We start from the raw sequence: 18565 nt of genomic DNA on the forward strand, positions 1-18565 counted from the left end.
CTTTGTGGCATAGTACGGCGTAGCAATCCACTGCACCAATCGGACATATAAGCATATTCCTGGGCTCCAACAGCAAGCTAGGAACTGCAGGTTATGCTTTATTGGGGACACTGCGAGTCTCGGATACTGTTGGACTGCTACCTATGTACCTTGGTTATTGCCTTATCACAACAGCTCATGGCAAACCAGCCGGAGTCGCATGGGTCGGAACACGGGACCACATAAGTCGACAACTCACCAGTGAAATATGGGTCCTTTAAAACTTTCCCAAAACTCCAACTGCGCTTGGTCCTACGAACCCTGAAGTGCCGATTACAGTTCTCTGGAACTCAACGACAGGCCGGTGTGCCTTGTGACACGGACCGGTACACCTTCACAGGACATTGGAATTCTTCGTAGAAAACTGGGACTGGTCCGCAGTGGTTAGTCAAAATAGCAGCCTACCAAAGTACCGATGAAGTTACCCTGGAACCTGGGTGGTCATTGACATCTTGGATGCGGTGCAACTGGACGGAATCTGCAGGAGGGAACGGGCTGGGGGGTTACATGTGCGTTTGTAAGTCATCAACCATTCGCCCTCTATCTTCCTTTCCCACGTGTGTGGTCGCACACGTCACACAACAAATAATCCGCAACTTTTCAAGCTACTGTATAATCTCGGATGTCCGCATACGCTAGGCCTAAACAGGCAGGAAGACAAAATCTTGATGAAGTTCTACACAGAATAGGAGGCCCTAGATTCATTCGGTGTTGCTAAAGAAGCTTGTAGTTAGAGGAGACGCTAACAGCCGAGTTCCTCCTGGCTGTATAAGCTATTGTATTGTGTAATCTCTGTAGAAAGAAGACAGTTAATTACTGTTACTCCTCGCGCCGACGTCTCCACGTTAGCTCCACGTCAGCTCCACTTTCTGCCATTCTCACCTTCCTATTAGAAATCTTCCTGCCTGTTAGAGGCTGCTAAGCAGTTTATTCGATATTATACAGTACCCGTCAGCCCAAAGATAGCTGCTACATTACACAAGCCCAGCCTCGTAAACAGCTCGGTTCCGTCGGTGTTGGATGCGTCGGGGTCAGAGTGGGGAACCCCGTAGCGTATCCCTCGCTTCCTACGCGATGGTAGCCAAGCCAACATCTTTAACATCCATGCTAAGCGACCTCGACCGTGAGCACATGCCAATTTAGTGATGATGGAGAGAATCGTGTTGAACTCTGGAGACTTGACTTTTATGCTCTTCACTACGGCATCGCCGGGTCAGCAATGATAACCCCAGGACCGCCTACCAGCTCTTCGACACGCCCAGATCCGCTGGACCAGGAGAAAGATTCACTGCCAGGACCTCCAACTGTCCCGCATTCGACAGAACCAGTGGGGCTTACAAACGTAGCCACTCATGGCTCCCAACGGAACAACAGCATCTCACTGCGTGAAGTCGAACCAGTTTCTGTACGGCTTGACCACCTTACCGTCACAGTTGATGAATCTCCGGGCTTGTTGAGTCGCTTGAAGAGTTATTGGGGCCACAAGAACGCCACAGGGCAAGCCACAGTGAGCCATGTCAAAACCATACTGGATGACATCTCTGGAGAGATGCGCAGTGGCACGCTCACAGCCATTATAGGCGGCAGCGGGAGTGGCAAAACATCCTTGCTTAATCAAATGAGCGGTCGCATGCATGGGAATCGCCTATCATTTTCAGGCCGGACTCTGTTCAACGGAAGTGAAGACGCAGCTAGAGTTCGCAGCGCCTACGTCATCCAGCAGGATATACTTCTTCCTACATTAACGATTCGTGAAACTCTGCGATATGCGGCGGATTTGCGGTTACCAGCCTCAATTGGCAAAAAGGAAAGGAGACAACTCGTTGAAGAGGTCATCGTTGAACTAGGTCTGAAAGAAGCCGCGGACACACGAATAGGAAATAGTGAACATAGGGGCTGCAGCGGGGGTGAGAAGAGACGGACGAGTATAGGCGTGCAGGTAGGCTCCTGCTGTGCAACAATGCTGCGCCGTACTCACAGAATGATTAGCTACTGTCGAACCCGAGCCTACTATGGCTGGACGAACCAACCACGGGCCTGGATTCCACCAGTGCATATCAGGTCATAAGAACATTGCGCAGTTTGGCCCGAAAGGGCAGAACAATTATAGTCACAAGTGAGACGCTCGAATCTCACGACAGCATGCGGAACTGACAGCCAAACAGTACATCAACCACGGTCCGAGATCTGGGATCTGTTTGACAACGTCATCCTTATGACGAAAGGAAGCCCGGCCTATGTTGGTTCTGCCAAAGAATGTCTTCCATATTTCGCAAAGCTAGGGCACGAACTACCGCCCTTCGTAAACCCGGCAGAGTTTCTCATCGACATCGTCTCTGTTGACAACCGAGACCCCGAGGCGGAAAGAATTGCCCAAGCTCGTGTGGACCACATCAAAAGCGCGTGGCGAGAACATGTATCACAACTAGTATGCACTCCCCCCGTAGCGGAACCCAAATTGGTCCCCAAGAGCCCCACTCGAAGGATCCGTACCACACATGCATCACTATCACAGCAGATTCGAGTCTTATCTGCTCGGACATGGATCGTGACAATTAGGGACCCCATGGGAATGTTTGGCAGTCTTATCGAAGCAATCGCAATGAGCGTGATCACGGGCTGGATCTTCCTCCAGGTAGACGGCTCCCTGTCCGGAATTCGGTCCCGCCAAGGCGCTCTCTACACTGCGGCAGCGCTGCAGGGGTATCTGATTCTCCTCTACGAGACTTATCGACTAACCATAGACATCCAACTTTTCGATGAAGAATCCCGCCAAGGCATAGTAGGGGTACCCGCCTTCCTCATCTCAAGGAGACTGGCTCGGCTACTGATTGAGGACATCCCGGTTCCGCTCATCTTCTCCTTGATTTTCTATTTCATGACTGGGTTCCGCACTGATGGGAACGAGTTCATGACTTTCTTTTCGGTGATTTTACTGGAGCACTACATCGCGGTCTGCTTTGCTACGACATGTGTGGCCATTTCAAGGCACTTTGCTGAGGTATGAATGCTTTTTCGGAGACGTTGAGGAAAGCAATACTGACAAGCCTCAGGCCAGTCTGGTTGCCAATCTTGCATACACCCTCCAATCCATGGCATGTGGTTACTTTATTCAAGCCAACACGATCCCAATATATGTGCGATGGACGAAGTGGATCGCCTATGTGGTAAGTCACACTGCATGTCTTGACACAGATAAATTGGTTTGCTCATATGCCAATGAAGTTCTACGCTTTTGGTGCGCTTTGTGCCAACGAATTCACTGGCCATTTTTATGATTGTCCTCTCGAAGGAGGGGCCTCCAACCCTGCATGCAAAGAATATACCGGCCAATTCATTCTAGCTTCTCTGGGATTACCGGATAATTGGATTTGGCGACCTATCCTGGCACTGCTCGGCTTCGCGATTGCATTTTACCTAGGCGCGGCAGTAATCCTGCGGTACTGGAAGGCAGAAATTGGAATGGCAAGGGCGAGACCGTCGAACTCTGATGACTCAGCCGGCAAGGAGGTACTGCTGGCCAGGTCTTCTGAAGAAGTTCGAACAATATCGGTTGGGCTTGACGCGTATAGCCTTGATATTGACAAGCGGTCCTGGAAGACGAGAACCACGAAGTCTATACTGAAACCGCTCACTGCTGAGTTTGAGCCTGGAGCTATCAACGTGATTATGGGCCCTTCCGGATCAGGGAAGACGAGTTTGCTCAACAGCATAGCTGGTCGGCTGAAAGACGATGTAACAACGAGATACCGGAAGCAGGGGAGGGTAACATTCAATGGCTTGACGCCGTCCGATGACGTTGTCCATGCCATAGTATCTTTTGTGGAACAGGACGACGATGCTCTGCTCGCCTCACTCACGGTTCGTGAAACGCTGCGGTTTGCTGCGGGACTACGACTGCCCAAATGGATGTCGAAAAGCCAGAAGATCCAGAAGGCAGAAGAGGTGCTGCTTAAGATGGGATTGAAAGACTGCGCTGACAATCTGATTGGCAATGATCTCATCAAAGGAATCAGTGGAGGTGAGAAACGCCGCGTTACTATAGCCGTACAGATTCTCACAGAGCCACGTATTCTGCTTCTGGACGAACCTCTCTCGGGACTTGACGCCTTCACTGCATTGTCAATCATGGATGTGTTGAGGGGATTGGCAAGTGAGGGACGGACACTCATAGTTACCATACACCAACCACGATCTGACCTTTTCCGACATTTTGGAAACATTCTTCTGCTCGCTCGTGGCGGTTACCCAGTCTATGCAGGCCCAGCCCAAGGGATGCTTCCTCACTTCGCCGCTCAAGGCTACCACTGCTCCAAATCCACCAATCCAGCGGACTTTGCTCTCGACGTCATCACTGTCGACCTGCAAGATGAAACCAGAGAAGCCGCCAGCCGTGCCAAAGTCGACTCTCTCATTGCCGCCTGGACGCCTTCAAACGCCACAACCACAACCACTACCACTAATACCCACACGACCATCACCACACCCGCCCAACTCGGCAGCCTCGCCCGCACGCCCGCACCCCTTTCCCTAGCCCTCCCCCTCCTCCTCCACCGCGCAACCAAGAACCTGCTCCGCCAACCCAACCTCATGGCCGCTCGCATCGGCCAAGTCATCGGCCTCGGCATCGTCCTCGCCCTCTTCTTCGCGCCCCTCAAAAACGACTACTTCTCCGTGCAGAACCGGCTCGGCTTCCTCGTCGAGATCGCACCGCTCTACTTCGTCGGCATGCTCAACAACATCGCCGTCTACCCCGCCGAGCGCGACGTCTTCCTGTGCGACCACTCGGACCGCGTGTACACCGTGTCCGCCTTCTTCCTCACGTACACGGCGCTCGAGGTGCCGTTTGAGATTGTCACGGCGCTGCTGTTTGCGGTGCTGGCTGTGCTGGCGTGCGGGTTGGAGAGGTCTGCCGAGATTTTCTTCCTCATCGCGTTCAATGCGTGGTGTATTGTGAATTGCGGGGAGAGCTTGGGCATCATGTTTAATAGCCTGGTGGAGCATACGGGGTTCTCGATGAATGTGATGAGTGTGTTTTTGAGCGTGGCGCAGATTATGGGTATGTCGCGACGATTCCTTTCTCACCCAACTCTTTTCTCTTTTCTTTCTCGTTTCTTTTTTTTTCCCCTGTCGTTTTGGTGTCATGGTCTTGGTTATTATCTGTTGACGCTAACGACATCCGCAGGCGGCGTGATATCCCTTTCCATCCCCCCCTTCCTCCAAGCCTTCAACCACCTCTCCCCCATAAAATACGCCATCGGAAACATGGCCCCTTACACCCTACGCAGCCAACACTTCACCTGCGAAGACTGGCAGCGTCTACCCAACGGCAACTGCCCCATCGAGACGGGCGAACAGGTCTTAGAGCTGTATAAATTGAACTACAAGCACCCGGAGATGAACGTCATGGCCTTGGGAATTTGCGCCATTGTGTATAGGGTTTTGGCGTATTTGGTGTTGAAGTTCAAGATGGAGCGGTGGTGGAGGAAAGGGTGGAGGTGGAGGAGGGGGAAGGGGAAGGGAGGTAAGAAGAAGGAGGTTGGGACTGTGTCGCAGGTTTCGGAGAGGGGGGCATGAGAGGGTTGATTAGGGATGTTGATTGACTGTATGCAGGGGTATGCTATAGAGAAACTTCGTTTGCGATCATCAATAGAGAAAGGAATCTCAAACTTGAGGAGAGCAAAAGTGGAAAAATGGTGACGAATATGTACATCCGAAAGAGAAGAAAGGAAACGAACATCATAGCCTCATTTAGAATCAACCAGCCTCTGAAGGAACGAGGCCACAACCCCACCCAAAACCCCTTCCCCACTCATCAATCTGCGCGTCTATAGCTTAGAAGCGCAGCATGTCGTACCGTCCGCACCAACGGTCGCTTCCGCACTGCCCTGGTGATGCTGCTCGCTCAGCAGTGCGCTCTTGTTGAAACTCTGCTCGCTGGGCGGGACATCGAGGGCGGGGTTCTTGTCGAAGAAGTTGACCGGCTTCATGTGAATCTTGAGTATCTCGACGGGCATGACGGGGAAGTCCTATTTCCGAGATTTAGCACATGTGTCACGAGACCGGTGAAGTGGAAGGAAGAGGGATCGGCATACCTCAATACGCGGGACGTGGTTGATACCAGCCTGGATATACAGCACCACATCCGTATCCTTAACATTCTCCTTCCTACCCGCCCAGCTGCGCACACCGGTACCGCCACGGCTCTGGTTCGTGTACTTGCCACCGGCGAAGAACTCGCCATCGCGGTGCTTGACGACATAGATGTTGTGATCGGAGAACTCGGCACGCTTGTAATTGAAGCTGTCCCTGTCGGAAAGGATCTTCTGGAAATCGGGCGCCTGGATCTTGTACGCGACGGGCTTGCTGTTGATGGGGTTGCGCACGTTGGGGTTCTGGATCTTGAATACTCGGTTGACGCTGTAGTCGACGTCGTAGCCGCCGGATTCTTCGACGACGGTCTCCTTGACGTAGTAGCCCGTGCCGTGGGGATTGAAGTCTGAACGCGGCATGGCGTGAGCCTCCTCGTAGACGACGCGGTTGTGGGGGCCTTCGAGCATGGGGTCGACACGGAGGGAGAAGATGTGTTGATGGTGGACAGCGAGGACTCCGGGGTGCACGACGGTGCCGAAGGGGACTTCGATGCCCTCATCGATGGGCTGGGTGGAGAGAATGCCAGTGGCGCGGATCTCGTATTCGAGTTCGCCAGCTTGGTTGAAGACGAAGGCGAGGACGTATTCGTAGTTGGAGACGGTGATGATGGATTGGAGGACGAGCTCGCGCTTGCGGACAACAACGGCGCGGCCAGTGCGGTAGTTGGTATGCTTCCATCCGATGCCAGCGTCTTGCTCGTGAATGCAGACTACGTTGGGCATGGGGATGACACCGCCTTCGTCATCGGCGAGGATGGAATCGAGGTAGTAGATGGAGCCAAGGCAGTCACAGCCCAGCTTGAGATTGTTGGCCATGAGGCCAGCTCCGGCGTCACCCAGATCGAAGGCAGACTTCTTGTGGAAGGGGTGGCGGGGATCGGCGTAGGGGATGTTCATGTCGGAAAGGGACAGGCGGTAAAAGAGTGGTCGGCCATCATAGCGGACGTCGTAGAGCACCATCCCCTCACGTTGGTTGAAGCCCACTCGCATCCTCCACTTCTGCCATTCAATAACAGAGGAGGTGTCCTCCTGGGTCACAGTGAAACTGGCTCCCTCGGGCTGAACGACGTTCAGGGGCTTCAGGTCGGTTCGCAGTTTCTGGTACTCGGGAAGGTACTCATTTGGCGGCTTGATCTTGTAAGGCTGAGTAGGCTTGATGGTGTTGTCAACACCGGTCGGCATGATGTCGATACGGATGACCTTCATGGTCTCGGTGCTGATGACGGGGGAGATGGCGAGGGGGTGGGCATAGTGACAAGAATCAGCCTCCGAGGGGTTCATAGGGTCCCGGAGATATAGAAAGCACTGATACAAGCGATCAGAATCGTTGATACCGTCGGATCCTAAATACCATTAGTACATGCGGAAGCAAGAACCAGGGGTAAGAGGGAGCCATGTACCGTAGATCCAGGGGTCGCTGATGACCACAGTACCCTCCGGCAGCTGCAACTTGGCGATTTCGGCCTTGACGGCCTCGTCCTCAAGAGCAATCTTCTCGATGGCAAAGAGCTCATCAGCATCACCATTGGCGTGAATGTGGGGACCTAGGCGGACGTTGTGCTCAACCTTGCTGGTTGTGAGGTTGACAATGGCCTCGTGGAACTTGTTCTGAAGAAACTGTGAGATTCGCATCAATACATGATGGCAGGACGACTTGCAGTGTTCCGGATGTAGTAGTTCACAAAAGCTTTCCGAGGAAGAGACGGGAGAGGCTTGTTGCTGTGTTCGGCGTCCAGATATTCCAGAACCTCCGACTTGGGAGGCTCCTCCAGCGTGACCACCTTGAAGTGCAGATTCGTGTGTTTAGGCCATGATGCCTTGATGAGGGCTGCGGCAGCCACGAGCTCAGCAGAGGATAGGGGAGCAAGGGGATGTGCGGGAGCTTCTTTTGCAATCCGCGGCAAAGGGGAGGATGTGGCGATTGATTCTGTAGACATTGAAAGTTGTTCCAAGAGAATACGTGATCCTTGAAAGGAACAAGAATTGGACGATCAAGTGAATACAGAGGCCTTTTATAAAGAGAACGGCAGATTACGTGAACGGCTGCAATGCAGATTTTACCTAACAAGCGTTCCTACTTGTATAGCGAGCATAAACAGAGGTGATAGAGATAAGAATGCGTGTGATGGAACATAAGATGGAAGGCGAGGTGTGTTCTCGCATGGACCTGACAAATGAGGACTAGCGCGGGTTGGAAGTGTGGAGGATTCGCATCTCTGTGGCTCTTTGTACCCCTCGATTCCCGACAACCTTGACCCTTTGCTCTCTGCTGGTTCGTCCAGCGATGTTTGTTGTACTCGGTAGTGTCTCTGGTTTGCTACGGCGTTGAATGTTGGCTGCCGCACTTTTCCGATGGCCATCATGGAGCGATGGCAGTGAGCGCCAACGCTCTCCTACCGACTCCACCACCGCTTTCGCGGGTTCTGATGCTGTCGGAAGCTCCGTCTGAGATTCTTCTTGTACGCCATGGACACATCCAGATGCCAGTGGTTATGGACAGCTCTGGTATTTGTCCCTGGTATCTTCAGAGGCCACAGGGAACCGCCGATAAAAGCCGATGGGCGCTGTCCTCGCGGGATTCTTACGTGGGTTTCCTCTTCATTCCAGCTCAGAGTTAGGTGAATTGCAGCGGCGGCTTTTCTATCAAACACATCTGGTCCGATCGTCGCACCCGAAATGCGTCTTCATTCACAGCCCTTTCTCGATGAGTTTGCAAGGACACGTCGTCTCCTGTACTTTGGTATTTCAGCTTTGCGAACTCAGGTAGAGCGTGAATGGGTGATAGGGGCAGGGCAGATGCTCATCTATGTTCAGAATTGAAGGCCGTTGACACCAGAATACCTGGCTCACCCTTGCTTACAACCTTGAACATGACCTAATTCAGCTGAAAACAAGAGAGAAAACAAGAGACGCGGATTCGAGCCGATGAAAGGACTTCGCCGCTGGTCGACAAACTTCATATACATCCGGAGCCAGTCACATGATGCCCTCTAGCGTACCCTGGTGTAATAGGATATCTACCAGCAGGCTGCATGAACGCTAATCACCCCGTAGACGACAGACGGCGAATGATGTTGAAAAGTCTCACGACACTTGAAACTTGAAACGACGGACGATTCCATGTTTCGGGAAACATTCCACGGCACCCGACAGGTACAAGTACATCGACGAAGCGCCCGTGCAGGAACCCCGTCCCGACATCGCGAGCATCTTCACTTCAACCTCCAACATCACCACGATCAGCAATCCTGTCATCTCCCGTCCTCCGCCTTTTGTACGTACCCCACGCACCCAACCCCCCCCCATCCCCCCAATACCGGGAAACATTCCATCTTCTTCCCCCGCTTCCCTGCTCTCCGTCCTAGCTTCCGACACACCTCAATCTATTTCTTATTTGCCGAGCCACCGTCTAATTTATACCCCAAACCCTCGGATATCTGCACCCCACAAAAAATGACATCCATGTGCATGTCCACCTGCCCGCTATCCTCCCTCCGCTGCCCATCATTGGTCCATTTTCCTGTTCCCCAGGTCGATGTATTCCCGCCTAAACCCAAGCATCCGGCCGTTGAAGTGGAATTTAGATTGCAGACTCCTGCCGAAGTCAGGCCTCGCTGCTAGTCGTTTTGTCACCTACGATGCTCTGGAACGGTGTTCAAAGGGGGTTAACGGCGGCGGCAACGGGTAGATGGCAGTGGACTCCGGGTTGGGATCCCCTTAGGTCATGAGATCGGATGGCTTCGTCCTGGATACCGAAGAAGTGGCTAGAGGATACTGCTGGCAGGGTTTTTGGACTGACGCAAGGGCAACAGTAATAATAATTCGGGCGTCAATGCTGGGGAACGGCCATGGTCTGGTCCTGAAGTGGAATCAAGGTGTGGCTGCAATCAATAGAGATTGCGCAAGGCGGACACGCGAGCGTGGTATATAAAGGTGGGATGGAAGCCCGGTTGAGGGTTCTCGTATCCAAACCTCACACATCACTGTACAGTTGTTGAGAAGAAAGTCTCCCCGGCCCAGAGTCTTTCCAGTCTCGTATCCCACTATCAACAAGATGAAGTCCTTCGCTGCCGCTACCGTTCTCTTCGCCGCCCTCGCCGAGGTTGCCCACGGCCACTGTGAGTTTCTCCCTCACTCCAACCCATCCCAACCCATCCCAACCCATCCCAACACTGCCCCTTCCCACCCCCCTTAACAAGCAATCCAACCTAACATCCCCGCCAGACATCTTCCAATACCTGACCGCCAACGGCGTCAAGGGCGCCCAATACCAAAACATCCGCCGCAACACAAACAACAACTCGCCCGTGACGGACCTGTCGAGCGCGGACCTGCGCTGCAACGTGGGCGGCGGGTCGGGCGGCTCGACGAGCACCGTGGCCGTGGCCGCGGGGTCCAGCGTCACCTTCACGGCGGACCAGGCCGTCTACCACCAGGGCCCCGTCGCCTTCTACATGACCAAGGTGGACAACGCGGCCACGGCCGACGGCAGCACGGATTGGTTCAAGATCAAGGAGATTGGGCCGACCTTCTCGGGCGGCCAGGCCAAGTGGGATTTGAGCAGTACGTTTCTTTTTCATTCCATTTTCCCTATGTATTCCCCTTTTATTTACTAGCCCTACTGGGATCCGTCATTTGGCTGACATGTATTCTGCTACCTAGTCTCCTACACGGCTACCATCCCCTCGTGCATCCCCGCAGGCGACTACCTCCTCCGCATCGAGCAGCTCGGCATTCACAACCCGGGCTCCCCGCCCCAATTCTACATCTCCTGCGCCCAGATCAAGGTCACGGGCGGCGGCAGCAAGCTCTTGTCCCCCACGACCAAGATCCCGGGTCACGTCAAGGCGTCGGATCCGGGATACACGGCCAACATCTACCAGCCTTCTTTCACCTCGTATACGGTTCCGGGACCCAAGGTGGCGACTTGCTAGATGGGTAGGGGTGATGATGGGGAGGGGGAAGGGTGTGGGTTTGGGACTGGGAGGAGGGAGAAGAGAGAGGGGTTCGATTCTCTGTCTATATTTTTGAATTTACTTTGACTGTGTTGTCGTTCATCGTCATGGGATATGCATTCGTCGTGATCGTTCAAGAACTTCCTGAATTTTCGGGAAGTGAGAAACATGCCCCGTTTGCGGCGCTCCTCCTTTGCCCACACCTGGCCCAATACCTGGATAGGAATGCTCTGCTCTCCGTAGCAGGCCCCAGCGGAGTATTGGCCGCAAGGTCCTGAAGTTATGCTACTTAGACGTGGATGAAGGAGACGAGAACTGCAAAAAGTAGAATAATCTTTGAAACCAGGTCGTCACTAGTATGTTTCTTGATACACCATTGTCACTACTGAAAATTCATCGTAGCCATGGTATGTATCCAAAAATACATTCCATTGAGCGGGATATGCGAGTAACAAGCAACATACGCTAAAACTACACTCCCTATATAGATCGTCATTCCCACCCCAAGGCCTCCAAAAACCCGCAATCCCTCCAAGGGTATCTATCTCAGTAGCTGGAAATTACTGAGCGAGATAAGTAGCATCCCCTGAAATATCCCCAGTGTTAGATCGAATCCAATATAAAAGCAACACGAGATGCTGAGTAAGGGGGAAGGTGAAGAAGAGCATGCAACCCGCACCGTCCCACCAACACCTAGCATACCAGATTACCCAAACACGCTCCGCACGACCTTGCCCCAACGCCTTTGCATGTCGCTCTGCTCCTCTAACTGGGTTTTGCGCACGACGTTAAGCAATGCCCAGCCCGGCCCAGCCGCCAAAGCCCCAGCTCTCCAATACTCCCATCTATGCGCCATCATATAAAGTGTACTTCATCCCTACATGGTAACCTCATACCGATCATTAAATCCCGTTCACCTGACATGCAAAAGATCTTGTCCCTCAAACCTCACCAGCCAAGACACTGCCACTCCCCACACTGCCACCTAGATCCCAGTAATTCCGCGAACCCGTCGCACTGTGCTTGCTCTTCTTCGTGCTCTGGCTCGCGCACGAGGAGCTACTCCTGAGCGTATGACCACGTGCAGCGATCGGATGGTGCAGGTGCTGCCGATATAAGGAGTCCCTTCGCCGCGCATCTCGAACATGGGAAGACGAGGTAGGAAGGGAACGCTCCGCGTTGCCGACAAGGGGGTGGTGTTGCCGTATCACTGCCGCCCGCCGGGCGGAGAGAGCCTCAGTGTTCGCTCCCGCCGTAGTTGAGCTATGACGCCGGCGGGACGGTGAGCCGGAGTTTGCCTCATGTTGGGAGGAGACGCTTGGCCTACGCGACGAGAAGCGTTGCACCAAAAAGTTGAAGACCATTTTGACGTCAAGTTCGCGCTCCCAGTACTCGCGTTCGCGCGCCAAGTCCTCTGCTGCGTCCACTACATGTGCGGCAGGAGTCCGAAAGGAGTCCAAGGGGTCAACTTCGGGTTCTTCTTCGATACCCCAGAGAGACGCTTCGCTATAGTGGCTTGCTACCTGCTGCGGGGAAAATACAGATGTGGAGGGCGCGGTAGGGGACGAAGGGGAAGTAGTTGAAGGAAGGGTGTCGTCACCCAACGCTGGATTTCGAATAATGGAAGTGTGTCCGGCGTACTCTGGCATTGCTTGTGTTCGACGATAAGTAGAGAAAGCTCCAGGGTGCTCCGAGAGCTGCGAGACTAAGATACCAAGCTCTCGTGCAACCCTCTCTAGAAGCCTGTACTCCCAGCTGTCGGCGGGTGATGAAGAGCCATCCAAAGATGGAGAGGGCTGCCCAGAAGTTGAGGTTGGAGGATGTTCTTCTGTGGCCAGAGTAGCCTCCTGAGGCAACGATTCCCCAAAAATAACAGAAAGGGTATCCTCATCGATACCCATGAGACCGCGTATGACTCGCCTTGTCAGCCGCTCCAAGAACGAAAGGCTTTCTGTGCTCTCCTCTGAGGAGACGCTCTGGTCATCAGTGGCGGATTGGGCCCTCCTGGAGAGACTGGTATGTGTATCTCGATGTGTGCCCTTGGTCGAAGCCCGAGCACCGCTCGCTATACTCAATCTCCGTCTCCGGCGAGTTTCCTTTTCTATCTCCTCAAGCAACGCTTTGCTTTGCTCTAATCGCCATTTCTCGATCCTTAGACGGCTCTCTTGATCTTGATTGAGCTCCTCGGCACTCTCCAATGCATCCAGTCGACGTTGTACGCTGGATCGCCTCCTGGCTCGCGGTCTCCTTGCAGCCTGTCGCTCAAACTGCCACAAGTATTCCTGCGTTGTCATATCAGGCTGGAATGTACCTAGACCATCATGCGCAGGTAAGACAGTCTCTCCACTCTGCAGTAAGCGACCCGCGACGGCGCCATATTCCGAAGGCTCATGGAAGGCATGTAGACCGTCGTCCAAGCTGTCAAGCTCTCCCTCCTCGGTCCCATGTATGGTGATGCCGTCATCGTCTTGGCTGCGGGCGGCGGTGTCAAGAGAGCCGAAGTCGCTGAAACGGGACAGGCCAGCTGTCCGTGGAGTACGCTCAGTCGAGGTGGTGTGGGTGCGCGCAATCGTCGAGGGTGCCCCCGGAGAGAAGAGCACCCATTCTTCTGACTCCTCGAGAGCACGCTTCCGCTGGGGTGAAGCTACAGGGCCGACTTCGGGGGAGGGAGGCTGGATGGAGATCTGTCGCGATGGCTGGGGTCGGACGCTCTGCCGGAACGCCATGGTGAAAGGATGGTGAGTGGAAATGAAGGAGGAATCGACAGAGGGAAGTCAGGGCGAGAAATGGGGAGATATAGGAGCTGCTAGAGTCGGACGAGGATAGGGATGGGAGCGGGAATCAAGTTGAGAGGGAGGGCGGAGCTCCGGGACGAGGACGGGGAGTGTATGAGGCCGTTTGCCCTATTGACGGAGCCCTCTCATGCTCTGAGCAGGTGTTTAGGGATGTTTGAGTGGTGTTGAGAAGTGAAGGTGAGCTGGCATCAAGCCAACTGGCGACGGGATGGCCATGGAGACGGTGAGGGAGGTCTGGCTCTATGTCATGGATGGATGGCGCTAGTCCTCATTGCGCGTGATGGAGCTGTGACACAAGAGATAAGGCGCCTATCACGCGGAACGCCGCGGAGCGCGCATTGCTTCTCTTTTACTATTTACGATAGATTATATTGATCCCGATCCTTTTGCTCCTTAACTCCTTACCCAACTATCCGCAGCCCAATCCAAAACTCTGCTCTTCTGTGTTGTAATTCATATGGCGCAGCACCCTATACCTTTTTGCGTTCTGCTTGCGCCATTGCTGGGCATGCATCCTCCCATCCAAGGTTTGAGTTCCAGTCGCCACTCTTAAATACCAACAAGCAGGGGTGACCGAAAGGTGACGAGAACTTGAGATGATTTGTCTACTCCGTACAGAGTGCAATATCCAACAGAGATCCATGTCACAGCTATCAGCTATCCACAACAACCGCCGGCGAGTGCTAGGTACTGTATGTGTTGGAAAGGTGATGTGCCTTTAGCCGTAAACGCCGCCCAAACCCAAGACAAAACGTGATCCCATAGATCCAATACCAACAGCGTATGCAACAAATGCAACAAAATATCTGTACTCATCATCCAAGTCGTGATCCCGTCACCACCAATGGTACCCCCGCTCTCTGTTAGCGAGTGCTTGTCTGCAGTTGCCATGTCCTCAATATGCGCAGCCCATCATAATCGAACCGATTCGAACGCCATCCGTGTGCAGCCCAGACGTGTGCAGAAAGTCACTCGCCTAGCAAAAAAACGCCTTCAAAAGCAACAACAATCCTAGTCGTCTAGTGCATCTAACCCGCTGCAGGGTCTATTCCGGTCCGACAAACCGGCGGGTATCCTCTTCGCTCATTCGCTCGCCTTCGCCCACCACCGGGTAGTGTTTTGGTTGAAGCCGCCGGGAGTATCTCCTCGTCTCCAGAATGCATTCGTTGTTCCCTTGACAAATCCTTTTCCTACCGAGATTCTTGAAACGAGGTCCCAGCGGTCCATCGACGTAGTGATATTGCCCCAGGAAGCGGTACTGTCTCGGATCGCTTAGAGGGTAGAACTTATCGCCCCAGTGGCCGAGGAAGTAGAACCAGCCTGTAGGTGCGCGCGGAGTGAGCTGGGAGCTTCGTAATATGTCGCGTTGATAATCGTAAGTGTAGGATTTCAAATTCAAAAGGGGATCCCAGAGAGGTCCCCGATCCGTTTGATCATGCAAGATACCGCCTGGCAGGATGTATGGGTGTAATCCTGGGGTGGCATACATTGCATGGCTTCCACTGGCGGAGAATCCAATGGGCTTTTGACAATCAGCACCGCTCACGCTACCTTAAGGAAGGCCGACTCACCCTATTGCCAATCTTTTCCACTGCGTCCCAATGATATGCTTCTCCAAAACTATGTTCGCTGAAAAAAATCGCCTTCGGTTTTCCGTGTTGAAACCTAATGACCGTATGTTCCCAGTCTCCCACGTGGTTCCCGAAACGGACATTGAAGACGGTATTGCCCAGATTGTAGCTGTAAAAGAAGAAAAAGAATGCATCCACGACTCCATCATCCTTCGGGACAACAACGAGCATTACCGGCGCATCACTCTTGCCCCCTACCACCTTCTTGCCTCGATGGCGTGGATTACGGCGAATCAACTCAGGTCGCCAGTGCTTCTCATCTTCATAGACGAGCTGTTCTCCCTCGGGGGTATTGGTAGGAATGGGGACAGGTCCGGTGCTTGCACTGGAGGGACGGCGGATTCCCCCTTTGTCCACAGTGTCGCCGATGCCCACACTGAACCAGTCCTCCTTCTCCCCTTGCTTGTCTTCCTTGAATCGTCCACGAGCGCCTTCGTCCCAGTCTGCCCAATTTTCTGGATCGGAATCGTCGGGTATACTGGGTATGTTGGATTTACCGCCCAACCACTCAGGTCTGTCCTCCACATTGTCATCGCTCTGCAAATAAACATATTGTCCCCACTTGTTCAGGTCGTTGAGATTGGTAAGATTGGGATGGTCCGAGATGGCTCGTAAAGCAGTATAGTTGAGATGAGGGGTAGTGTGGATCAAGTGCTCCGCTATATCACAAGGCCAGAACTTTTCTCCAGAGTAGAGGTGGATGTACGGCGCATGCTCCAGCACGTAGTCCGGTATTTGTCTTAGAGCGCGTTCCTCTTCAGACCAATCTGCGGGGTCCACATTTGCGCTTTCCCAGAACGCCGTCAGATTGACACCTCTATGCTTCTCACTATCTCCAAGGTCGTCTGTCTTGCTCAGACCAGTCGGTGTGCTCCAAGCAGCTTTGTTGAGGTGGGCGAGCCCACAGAGGCCAAACCAGGAGCAAGCCTTGCGGTCCACCCAAGAGCGGGACGTTGCTACCCATTCTGCTTCTTGCGCCCTCTCCGACGGCGGTGTGATCTTGGAAAACAATATGTTCTGGTAGACTTGAGAGATCCCAAAGAGGCTCAGGAACGCACTCACAGCAGCGACTGCTGGAGTCCGCCCCTTCATTTGAGTATCGGGATCAACCGACTTATTGTGGGCAGCAGCGAGCGACGATGAAATACGGATAACTGGCGGCTCTTCATGCGAATGGCATGATGTGGATGGGATAGCAATAGCAGGAGGGTCGCAGGATGCGTCCGACGCGGGAATGGGAGGATATTGAGAGGAGGGGCATGAGTACAGCTCAACCGGACGGTATGTGGGAAGGACCGGAGATACGGGCGAAGCGGGTGGCATTGAGGGCATTAATCCCTGAAGCGGCGCCTGGCCGCCTCCATTCTGCACAGCAGTAATGATAGGCACTGCATCGATTGGTTGTTAGCCCGTGACTAAACTAACAATGAGGGAATTCCGAGATGGAGACATTTGCAATCCACGATCCGGAAGCTGACAAACACCATTCCGAAGAGGAGCCCGACGTCAGCGCATACTCCGGACTTGGTGAGTCTATGAAACTTAGAGTCTCCTGATTCGTAGAAGCTGACAAAGAGGAGCCGTTCAATCCAATATACAAGTAGCAATCGCGGAACCCAATCGATTGACCGAATAGTATACGTGCCAGTGGGAACGAACCGACAGAAAGTACACCGGCGCTCGATCTAGAAATTCGAATAACGGTGGTGAACTTACTATTTTACTATTTTCGGGTAGACATTCAGTTCCAGACAACAGACGACTGAAGCGGTCGCCCCCTTCGAAGCTGTGCTAGTTCCCTTGCGCGATATCGAGGCATGAGCGAGCGGGCCGGCCGTAAAGAGTGGTGCGACGTTGACGTTCACATCACCCAGGACCCGCAAAACAAGCATTGGACCCGCCCAAAGCTTGGCGTGCGTCAGCGCTATTCTTGGCATTCAACGACAGCTCATTAGTAATCTCAAGCTCATACAAAGCTAGCGACCTTCCTGACTCGAGGGCAAGGGAAAACCATGGCATCAATGGCCCAGTCAGACGACGAAGATGAATGGGAGTACGAATACGACGACACCGAAACCGAGGACTTCTACATCACCTTGGACCTATCGAATGTGCAAGAGAAGGGGGGAGACGCACCCGTGTCCGGGCGCCCAATCCAGCCTTCGCTGAGCGGTCATCCGCTCCTACTGCAGAGCAGACTGAGGGCCCTCAATCAGAAAATGTATGCGAATGTTGCAAACGCCAGCACAACGGATGGTGGTGCGGAGCCAGCTCCTCCCGTGGAATCCATCCAAATCACCGGGCTTCACACACGCAACCCCCTCGTCAAGTACCGAGATAAATTGCTTAGCTGCACGTGGGCATCGACGGTTGGGACGGATATGCTGTTCGTGAAGCCCGGACCTGATTCTTCGGGCGCAGACCGACCGCTGCGTTCGCTACCATCTGTTGATCTCCTGGGGCTGAGCTCGACGAAGTTGGTGGCGACGGAAGCACGCCTACGACCTCGAGATGAGGTTTACGAGAATATGTCGGTGGATGGGGAGACGACTACGGCCAGAACTGCGGCTGCACGTGGGAACGCTCAAACTGGCTCTGAGCTCACGGAAGAGCCACGGGGCGCTCCGGTTGCCAGTAGCTTTTTGTCGAGATTGAACGATCTCAAAGCGAAACGGGGCGAGAAGTCTCGGCTGGCAGTATCCGAGACGCGATTCGGAACTCGTTTGCGGAGTGAGCAAGAGTCCAATAATGTCAGTGAGACGGTCCCTGGAACAGCATCAGACGTCGAAATGAGGGATGCCGAGGGTACTGGGTGAGAGAGTTGGATCTCGGGGCAGCTATAATAGCAAGATGAAGCATCCAGGACCCCATGGATCAAGTCGGGTTTACAAAACTCGTTGGCCCGATCGGAACGCCATGGCATACAGCATGCCTATCCGACGGCGACGGTGGAAGCCGTCATGAAACGATACCATGTTGGAACTCCATGCTCT

General features: G+C 53.6%; 6 protein-coding genes across 6 annotated transcripts; 3 read left to right on the top strand and 3 right to left on the bottom strand.

Annotated features, from left to right (window-relative positions):
- Positions 1-1056: 1056 nt before the first annotated feature.
- Positions 1057-5616, top strand: EI97DRAFT_426984 (ABC transporter-like protein; the record flags this gene model as incomplete). Its single annotated transcript, XM_033797208.1, has 6 exons — positions 1057-1978; positions 2029-2155; positions 2205-3040; positions 3093-3206; positions 3265-5098; positions 5225-5616. The coding sequence occupies exons 1-6, from the start codon at positions 1259-1261 to the stop codon at positions 5614-5616; spliced, it is 4023 nt and encodes a 1340-aa protein (XP_033649684.1). The 5' UTR covers positions 1057-1258.
- Positions 5617-5741: 125 nt separating this feature from the next.
- EI97DRAFT_235076 (uncharacterized protein) lies at positions 5742-8344 on the bottom strand. Its single transcript, XM_033793990.1, has 4 exons — positions 7850-8344; positions 7592-7799; positions 6135-7534; positions 5742-6068 (listed from the first exon to the last, which is right to left on the bottom strand). Exons 1-4 carry the CDS (start codon positions 8126-8128, stop codon positions 5868-5870), a joined length of 2088 nt encoding a protein of 695 aa, XP_033649685.1. The 5' UTR covers positions 8129-8344; the 3' UTR covers positions 5742-5867.
- Positions 8345-10245: 1901 nt separating this feature from the next.
- On the top strand, positions 10246-11125 carry EI97DRAFT_386419 (uncharacterized protein; the record flags this gene model as incomplete). Its single annotated transcript, XM_033796066.1, has 3 exons — positions 10246-10309; positions 10416-10754; positions 10854-11125. 3 exons carry the CDS (start codon positions 10246-10248, stop codon positions 11123-11125), a joined length of 675 nt encoding a protein of 224 aa, XP_033649686.1.
- Positions 11126-12048: 923 nt separating this feature from the next.
- Positions 12049-14205, bottom strand: EI97DRAFT_235139 (uncharacterized protein). The gene has a single exon (XM_033793991.1). It carries the CDS (start codon positions 13870-13872, stop codon positions 12088-12090), a length of 1785 nt encoding a protein of 594 aa, XP_033649687.1. The 5' UTR covers positions 13873-14205; the 3' UTR covers positions 12049-12087.
- Positions 14206-14986: 781 nt separating this feature from the next.
- On the bottom strand, positions 14987-16664 carry EI97DRAFT_386473 (uncharacterized protein; the record flags this gene model as incomplete). Its single annotated transcript, XM_033796072.1, has 2 exons — positions 14987-15463; positions 15513-16664. The coding sequence occupies 2 exons, from the start codon at positions 16662-16664 to the stop codon at positions 14987-14989; spliced, it is 1629 nt and encodes a 542-aa protein (XP_033649688.1).
- Positions 16665-17584: 920 nt separating this feature from the next.
- EI97DRAFT_504475 (uncharacterized protein) lies at positions 17585-18541 on the top strand (the record flags this gene model as incomplete). The annotated part of the gene is made up of 1 exon (XM_033802829.1): positions 17585-18541. The coding sequence occupies one exon, from the start codon at positions 17585-17587 to the stop codon at positions 18386-18388; it is 804 nt and encodes a 267-aa protein (XP_033649689.1). The 3' UTR covers positions 18389-18541.
- Positions 18542-18565: the final 24 nt, after the last annotated feature.

Source organism: Westerdykella ornata (assembly GCF_010094085.1).
Source record: "Westerdykella ornata strain CBS 379.55 unplaced genomic scaffold EI97scaffold_43, whole genome shotgun sequence".
Taxonomy (NCBI): domain Eukaryota; kingdom Fungi; phylum Ascomycota; class Dothideomycetes; order Pleosporales; family Sporormiaceae; genus Westerdykella; species Westerdykella ornata.

Coding starts and splice junctions, on each gene's coding strand:
- EI97DRAFT_235076 (XM_033793990.1), bottom strand. CDS start 8,128: ATGTCTACAGAATCAATCGCCACATCCTCCCCTTTGCCGCGGATTGCA. Junction 7,800..7,849: donor ACTACTACATCCGGAACACT/GCAAGTCGTCCT, acceptor CAGTTTCTTCAG/AACAAGTTCCACGAGGCCAT. Junction 7,535..7,591: donor CAGCGACCCCTGGATCTACG/GTACATGGCTCC, acceptor AATGGTATTTAG/GATCCGACGGTATCAACGAT.
- EI97DRAFT_235139 (XM_033793991.1), bottom strand. CDS start 13,872: ATGGCGTTCCGGCAGAGCGTCCGACCCCAGCCATCGCGACAGATCTCC.